This window comes from Lathyrus oleraceus, chromosome 5 (assembly GCF_024323335.1).
Source record: "Lathyrus oleraceus cultivar Zhongwan6 chromosome 5, CAAS_Psat_ZW6_1.0, whole genome shotgun sequence".
Lineage (NCBI taxonomy): Eukaryota > Viridiplantae > Streptophyta > Magnoliopsida > Fabales > Fabaceae > Lathyrus > Lathyrus oleraceus.
Genome location: NC_066583.1, coordinates 411,841,659 through 411,851,268, shown reverse-complemented (window position 1 = coordinate 411,851,268; position 9,610 = coordinate 411,841,659). Strand labels below are relative to the sequence as shown.

Here is a 9,610-nt window from a genome sequence, read left to right as displayed (position 1 = left end):
CAAATATTTCATAGACAAATGATATGTTTGTCATTCCCATTCGCACAAAATATCTTTGAAAAAACTTTTTTTTTCATCCCCTTGCAACAAAAAATTCTCTATCTTCACGAAACAATCTCTTTGAAGATCCTCACTAGTGGATATAAGTTGAAATCTCTAGAGATCATTCAGCAAGGGAAGATTAGTCCAAAATATAAGATGGTTTCATTGAAAGGATAATTTGTAAGTTAGGTGTTCATAAATGAAGGAGAACTCAAATAAATTAAGAAAGACAAAATAAAAAAGGATGACATCAACTCCAAAACTAAAGTTAATTTTCTTGATTATGTTTTATATAAGAAAATAATAAAAGGTGTAGCTAATTAATTATGCAAGTAGTATATATATATATATATATATATATATATATATATATATATATATATATATATATATATATATATATATATATATATATATATATATGTCCATAGTCTACCTTTTCATAACGAAACTGTGCCTAACGTCATTATCTCAATCTCAAGAATCACAAAAAAAGTAAATAGTTAGAAGCTTTAAGATAATGCTTTTTCTATCCGTACTTTTAAGCCTCACAAAATGGTTATGCTACCATATTGTGAAATCATGTTATCAAACAGCAAAGAAAATGAAAAGCTATAGTTTTAATTTCTTTGATCTTTCATCTACACCACTTCACCAACCTTCATCTTTTCCTACTATCATGAACTGTGATTTAAAAGATAGAAAATCACAAACACTTGTTTGTGACATTCATAGTATCCTATTAAGGAATCATTCTTTCTTTCCTTATTTCATGCTAGTTGCCTTTGAAGGTGGTAGCATTCTAAGAGCTTTTCTATTACTATGTTCATGTCCATTATTATGGTTTTTGAGCTATGAACGTAAGCTTAAAGTTATGATCTTCATCACTTTTTGTGGACTTAAAATAAAGGACATGGAAATGGTTGCAAGGGTGGTTTTACCAAAGTTTTACATGGAGAATCTTAATTTTAAGGCTTATGAGGTTTTGGTTTCGGTAGGGTTTAGAGTTTTCTTCAGTTGTGTGCCTAGAGTTATGGTGGAAGGGTTTGTGAAAGAATATTTGAATGGTGATGATGTTGTTGCGACAGAGTTGGATAGTTTAGGATGTTATTTTACTGGTTTGGTTTGTAAGGATGGTTTGGTTGTTAAGGATTGGGCTGTAATGGATTATTTTGAAGATAGGAAACCTGATTTAGGGATTGGAAGTTCATGTTTCAATGATAATCATTTTATCTCTTCTTGTAAGGTTAGTCTCAAGCTATAGCTACTTCTTTTTCTAAATTTTTTACAAGTATTTATTTTTGATATGATAGTTTAATGGTTTTCAATGTTTAAAAGTGAATAATTGAGATGTTACTTATTCAACCTGAATTCATATATATATATATATATATATATATATATATATATATATATATATATATATATATATATATATATATATATATATATATATATATATATATATATATATATATATATATATATATATATATATATATATATATATATATATATATATATATATATATATATATATATATATATATATATATATATATATATATATATATATATATATATATATATATAATTATCAATTAAATTAGCTTAATAATATATATTTTGTTAGTATTAATTAGTTTAAAAAAATTTAACCCAAAAGTTAAAATTTTGTTATCTCTTCTCTTTTCGCTCTTAATGCTCAAAGTACCCTTAAAATTTGTTAGTATTATTTGACTATTGTATGAGAAAATATTACTTCTTATTTCCCACGATCATCTTTCAACTGCTGCATAAACTTTTTTATTATATTTTTAAAATGTATTTGAATGAAATATTTTAAGGAGAGAAAATAATTTTTTGATAAAAAATTTAAAATGATTTGATTAAAATTTATTGTGGATACAAAATAAGAATTTTTAAAATGATATTTATAAAGTATTTTATTCAAATTAAATTTAAAGAAATTTAAATGAATTCAAAAAGTGTTTCTTCCCTCAATATTAAATTGTTTATTATTAATTTTTTAAAATTTACAAAATAGTCCTTGTAATTTATGAAAAATTCAAATTCACCCTCAAAATTTTCAAATAATTGCAAATAAGTCCTTAATAATTTTTAATTTTTATAATTTGGTCCATTCAAATTTTTAAAAATTGTAAACTAGTCCTTATTTTTTATCTTTTAAATATGATTCAAAAGTTTTAAAATTTATAAAAATGACCCAAAAAATTTAACAATAAATCATTTTAATACTCCATCCAAACAGAAGAATTTAACAATGAATGAATTGTTGTTTAGAATTTTGAATTTCTTAAAAATTCTCAATTACCTCGTCCAAATAAACTCTTAGTGTGTTTGGATGAAGCATTTTAAGAAAGAAAAGTAATTTTTTGAAGGAATTTAAAATGATTTGACCAAAAAAATTTATTTGAAAAAAAAATGGAGAATTATTAAAATGATGTAAATTTATAAAATATTTTATTCAAATTAAATTTAAAGAATTTCAAATGACACTCATAAGTAAAGAATTTGAAATTGCTCTCTCATTTTATATAATGCAAATGTTAAATTATTTATTATTAATTTTTAAAATTTTGCAAAATGATCCTCATATATCTTAAAATTTTCAAATTCACCTCCAAAAATTTCAAAAAATTGCAAATAAATTCCTAAATTTTTTTCAAAATTTATCATTTGGTTCCTTAAAATTTTCAAAAATTGCAAATTAATCTCTTTTTTCCATTTTATAAATTTGGCCAAAAAATTTTAAATTTTATAAAAATGGCCCCAAAATTCTAACAATGGGTCATTTTAATACTTCATTCAAATATTTTTTTTTAAAAATAATTGAATTTCAATTAAATCATTTGAATTGCTTAAAATTTTAAATTACCTACAAATTCTCAATTACCTCATTCAGATATACCCTTAGTAACTTTTAATTTTGTTTCACTTTTCCATTTTTCATTAGTAATAATTATTTTTCCGAAGTTGAGAAAACCGACGACTTTTTGAAAATTACAGAAGTTTTTAAGAATTTGGGAATTACAGAAATTTTTAAATTGAGTTATTTATAAATATTTATTTATTTATTTTTATAAAATAAATCATAATTTGACTCTTATCTCGTGTATCCACACAGTGACAACAACTAAAATTAAAATCCGTAAAAATAAGTCGAAATGAGTGTGATATTAATATTTTAATATTTATTTTATTTCATACCCGTATAATATACTATATGTTATAATTTATATTTATTATATAAAAATTTATGTCTGTCAATTTAAAATATATATTATTATTATTAAATTAGTATGCATTTTAGTATAATTGTTTGTTTTTTAATAATTCAACAACAAAGATTTTGAAAAAAAATTAATATTAAAAATTTAAAATAAAATAATATTTTATAATTAATTTATAATATAAATATGAATATTTAAATATTCCTAAAATACAAATACTTGTGCAATCATTAGTGTTCATGTGCTTAGGAGAACATATAAGAAAATTATTTCAAATAAGGACAAGTACCGTAGAATTATTATGTACTCACAATCCAAAAACATAAATTGATTCCCACTAACTAATTTAATTAGTGATTTAGTTTCATATTTTAACGAATTTACAAAATTAATTTGTATTTTAAATTTAAATAATTTTAATTCTTTTTAACAATTTTAGAATTATAACCGATGATATATTCATTTTTAAATCATGTATTAATTTTGAAATGTAACATATAAAAACTTTTATGCAATTTTAAAAATAAAAAATATAAATTAAAGGTAATTAAAAAATGGCCACTCAATCAACCTTTAACGCATAATTATAAGAAGAGATTAAAACTTTTTGAATTAAAAATAAATAGATTAATTCCATGAAAGAGATAATTAAAAAGGTCAATGTAATTAAGCTTAAATAATATTCAAAATATATCAAATATGTTACTAGTTTAGTATCTCCTACTAAGATGGTACGAAGTAGTAAATACCAAATTGTTTATTCCACATTTTATATTGACAACTGCACGTGTCTATGTTGGTGTTGCCATATTGATTATAAAATTGATACCATATAACTATTAACAACTATCTAACTACGTTATACAATAAATTGTACACCTATAATTTCATTTTCCTATTAATTATTCCATCTTCTTCTTCTTCTTTTTCAAAATAAATTAATTATTCCATATTAATTCTCATCTAACTCCTGCAATTATGATAATGACAGGAAGCTTATATGGTGACCAATGAAATATCTCCCACATCAATCATGTCAAGAGAAAAATATCCAAAACCATTAATATTCCATGATGGAAGACTAGCATTTTTCCCTACACCTTCATCAACTCTCTACATGTTCATGTGGCTTCCATTTGGAATTCCATTATCATTTTATAGATTACTTCTTGGTACAATTGTTTACTACAAATATGGACTTGCATTGGTTTCATTTAGTGGCATATTAATAAATCACAAAGGCTATAATAGTAATAGTAACACAACAAAAAGTGTTACTAATAAAGGTGTTCTCTATGTTTGCACACATAGGACATTGTTAGATCCGGTTTTTCTTAGCATGAGTTTGAGAAAGCCTTTGACTACAGTAACTTATAGCTTAAGCAAAGTCTCAGAGATTATGTCTCCTATTAAGACAATGAGTTTGACAAGGGATAGAGAAAAAGATAGAGAAACAATGCAAAGGTTACTTAGTGAAGGTGATTTGGTTGTGTGTCCGGAAGGAACAACTTGTAGGGAGCCTTATTTGTTAAGGTTTAGTTCACTTTTTGCTGAACTTGCTGATGAGATTGTTCCTGTGGCTATGCATGCTAATGTGAGTTTGTTTTATGGTACTACAGCTAGTGGATTCAAGTGTTTGGACTCTTTTCTCTTTTTGATGAATCCATGGCCTTGTTATAATATTGAAGTGCTTGAAAAAGTTCCAAGAGAATTTACTTGTGCTGGTGGGAAATCTCCTTATGAAGTGGCAAATTATATACAAAGAAAGTTGGGTGAGAGTTTGGGATTTGAGTGTACTAATATTACAAGGAGGGATAAGTATATGATGTTAGCTGGGAATGAAGGTGTTGTTAAAGAAAAGAAGTGAAAATTATGGTGTTTGATGATTTATATTCAAGGTGTATAACTATGTTTTACTAAAAGGGTGAAAGAAAATGAGTGTTGTTATGTATATACATGTAAAAAGTGTAAAAAATAATGTAGTATAAAGAATGTGGTACAAAACAACCCTAATATTGTTGGATGAATGTATACAATTGATGTTTATTACATTTTGTTTTGAGGAATGATATATCAAATTTGAAACTTCAATTTGATACTTCATCAATGTTTTTACTTAATTATCTAATACATGCCATTAAAGTAAGTTTATATGGTTTTATCTATGTTTTATTGTTTATGTTTTTAACTAGTGTTTTAAATATCAAACACATACAAACCATTTTTTTCCATGTTGGTCACCTTGTTCTCTGAAGTTCTTCTAGTGGTTAAAATTGATACCATCTTTAGCTACATTAAGTTATTTCTTAAAGGGACTTTATGCGGTAGTGATGGCTTGCTAACACAACATTTATTAGACGTATTGTGTGGAGAAGGTCATGATGTGTCTAGAGATCTCTTATGTGCAATCACTATAGTTGATAACTTATGGTTGGAGGAAGACGTCTGATGAGTTTGGCAGAGTTTGTTGCCTTTGCACCCTTGACGTCGTTATTAAAACCTGATGGTGGGATATGGCCAATTTTCGTGGGTTCTATTTGGAGGCGGTTGATATCCAAGGTTTCAATGAAAGGGATCGGCAAAGATGTGCATGATATCTCAATAACTTCTACTTTAGGATTGGGGTATTGGGTGGTGTTAAGGCCATTTTGCATAGTGTCAATAGGGTGTTGATAAAATGACACGGAGATGGCTCTTTGGCTATACTCCCGATAGATTTCACGAATGCTTTCAACCTGGTAGCTAGACCAGTCCTATTACGAGAGGTGAGGATGAAATGCCCATATATTCCCTTGTCACTTGATTTTCTCTATGATCAGGCATCAAGGTTATACCTTGAGGATGAACATATTATGTCAGTCATAATAGTGCAACAAGGTGACCCATTATATCTTCTCCATTTTGCTATTGCATTACACCCATTTATTCATCAGATTAATGACAATTGTAAGTTTTGTCTTCGTGCCTAGTATCTTGATGGTTGAATCATCATACGAGATTTAGAGGTGGTGGATAAATCCATTAACGTTATTTAGGATACTGGCCCAAGATTAGGTATCGAATTGAATATTTTTAAAACTGAGATCTTTTGGCCTTCTTATGATGGTAGTAAACTTCACGGGGAATTGTTTCCTTCGGACATTGAGAGACCGATATTTGGGATGAAGTTTCATGGAGGGAATATTAGTCTAGATGAAGTCTTTATCGAGGGTTTGTTCATAAAGAGAGCGGTCGAGGTTGTTGAGTTAATGCATTTTCTACCACAACAAATGGATACTAAAAGTGAGCTTCTTCTACTTCTATCTTGCTTGGGTATCACCAAACTCTTTTTTGGCCTAAGAATGAGTCAAACTAATCATTTCTGACAGAGGTTATGGATGACAAAGGTGGTGGTTTGAAATTCTATGGGACTTGGTCATCCCAAATCATTTCTAACAGAGGTTAAGGATCAATGAGCTCTTCCTCATCCTTCTCATCCTTCGTACTTTGTTATTGTTGTAGAGTATGGACACTTTCTTGCATAGTCTCATTCTGTTGACACAGGTTCTCCATAATTGCTAAATGATGTGCCATGTCTAATGGATGATGATCTTCACTCATGCTAGGAGGTGATTCAGACATAGCTTTGATGGTGATAGAATGTATGTTTTTCTTACGAGGCATGGGAAAGTTTTACCGAGGCCCCACGATGGGCGCCAAATATTCTTGCTAAATACTATTTGGAGAAACTCCCCTGAAGATAGTCAAGTGGAGCTTTAATCGTCCCATTTTGTTATGAGGTATATCGGCTAGTATCTTCCTCATGGGGTAGTGTAGCGGTAAAAGAATTTAGATTAAGCTATTGATTAACTTAACTCACAAAGCAAGAGTCGCCACCGTGATTTTATTACTTCCAAAGGAAATGGAAAAAGAACAAACAAAACTCAAAGAAGTTTTAAAATAAAAACTAATAAACAGATAAGAGTCCAGGGGTTAGTTATGCAAATGGAAGGTATTAACACCCTAAACATCTATAGTACTCTATAGGAACCTCTTTAAAAATTTGTACATGTTTGCTTAAAAACGGTGTTGTTTGTAAAAGATTAAGGAGATGAGAAAGTAAATGTTTCTTTATAGTTTTTTGTGTTTACCAAGACTTTCTGATTCTCGTGCCTACGTACCAACAAAGTGCAATGGAGGATCAAAACCTCGTAGTTCATGGTAAAATTAACAAAGATTTTTGTTTTGAATCTTTTTAATGAAAAGACATTATGTCATTTTTTAGGATAACACTCTACTAGCCACCCATAAGTATGAGAACTTTACATCACCACAGAGAAGGGCTCCAACTTGGATAAAGATCAACAAGTATGCCACTAGCTCTCTTATGGGGAAAAAATTATCACCAATACTATAAGGATAGGAGAATTACATCTCAACTATGGAAATGGCTCATGTCTAAACTTTGAGAAAAATTTAAAAGGAAAAGTGCACAAAATATTTTAAATGAGTTATGCATTTTTTTAGTCTTTTGAAATTGATTTTGAATATGCTTAAAATATGTTAGCATTTATTAAGAACAGATTTTTGAAAATTACTTGACAAAAGTCAAGGTTTATTGAGAAAGTGGCTCAAGTTTGAAAACAAGAAGTTTTTGAAAATAAGAGGGAAGATTTTGAAAATTAAAGAAGGGGATGAGAAGAAGAGGCTATCCTAGAACATAAAGTAAAAGCTAGGGAGGAAAGATCTAACCGAGAGACAACAAGCTTTGTGACATAAGCCAATCAAGAATTCCCTCCTTTGGATTAAGCCTTAAACAAGCCAAATAAGGAAAGAATAATCCATGTATCAAATGAAACCAAAGTAACCAAGCAAAGTTTTCTAAAGAAGTCCAAAGTCAAGGGTACCAGATGAATCCCAAGGTCTCAAATCATAATCTCCCAAAGCAAGGGTCAAGATCCTAGTCCTAAATCCATAACTCCACAACAATGCCAATGATTGTAACCTCAAGTCCATGAGTTAAAAGGATCAATTTTGTAGGGGTTTTACTTTTGTTAATGTCTTTAAAATAAAAATAAGTCCAACTGAACAAAGGAAAAAGAGCATAAACATAAACAAACGTCCAAATGGACAAAGAGCAAATAGCATAAGCATAAACAAATATGATATGGGATGCAAAAATAAAAGCATAAAGGAAATGACGAAATAAATAAAGAACATAAGATAAATGACAGTAAAGTAAAGTTAATACAATAATATTTTAATGAGTTGTGTTAGTGATCAAAGGTAATTTGTCATTTTTGGGAGAACAGTCAACTATTCACCCACAAGTGTGAAAATATAGACCTCTACATCACCATGAAAAGGGCTCCAACTTGGATAAAATAAACAAGTATGTCACTAGCTCTCTTAGGTGAAAAGAAATCAATATTTTTCACGCAATGCCATGAGGAGTAGGAGACTTACAATCTCACTTATGAAAATGACTTGCTTTCGGGACAAATTTAGCGCTATGTTAAGCAATCGTAATTGCACTTATATAGAAGTCGCAACTATCTAAGGTCGGTCAATAATAATATTTATGTTAATACATGCTAGAGAAATGATATGTAAATCGTTCTCCTAAAACCATGTTGTAAGACCCTAATTTTGACCCTAAGATCCCTCATGGCATCATAATATTGCACATTGCATTTTGCCTAAAGGATCATATCATCTTGGCTCCTTACCTTGGGTGGGACTTGTGTGAGTTGGTTTGAGACCACCAAGCATGCTTGAATTGTATATTATTAATTTTCTCATTTTGCTTAACTAACCAAAAGCACAAAAGTATGTCACTAACATCTTTTGTTTTGTAGCTTGAGCAATCATAAGATCCAAGGCTCCTATGAGGCCCCTATGCTCAAAGAATGGCCAGATGAAGTTGAAAGCAAGCATGACAATGGTTCCCAAAGCTCTAAATCATCATATATGCCTCCCAAGTATCTCAATTTGTCAATTTGATCAAGATAAACCAAAGGGCTTGAGGATTGTTTCCCAAGGAAACCCTAATTCAACTATACATTGATTGTGCCTTGCTCATGAAGCAACCTCAACCCATGATCAAATACAATCAAGGGAAGTTATTTCATTCATAATTTCATGCATATATGTACCCATGTGAGTGTCCTCAATCATCAATTCATCAAGACTTGTAGTTTGGACTTGAGAAGTTGATCAGTCAATTCATCTAACTATTTTGAAATCCACTGAGACCTAACTTTTGATGTGTTTGTCAAATGAAGATTACCCCAAGATAAAAACTGTTCTTAAGAACCATATGAACAACTTTCATG

At 28.9% G+C, this 9,610-nt stretch overlaps 1 protein-coding gene across 1 annotated transcript; it reads left to right on the top strand.

The window, feature by feature from the left end:
- The first annotated feature begins 493 nt into the window (after positions 1–493).
- Positions 494–5,365, top strand: LOC127085151 (glycerol-3-phosphate acyltransferase 1). The gene is made up of 2 exons (XM_051025721.1): positions 494–1,288; positions 4,288–5,365. The coding sequence occupies exons 1-2, from the start codon at positions 563–565 to the stop codon at positions 5,161–5,163; spliced, it is 1,602 nt and encodes a 533-aa protein (XP_050881678.1). The 5' UTR covers positions 494–562; the 3' UTR covers positions 5,164–5,365.
- The last annotated feature ends 4,245 nt before the right edge of the window (positions 5,366–9,610 follow it).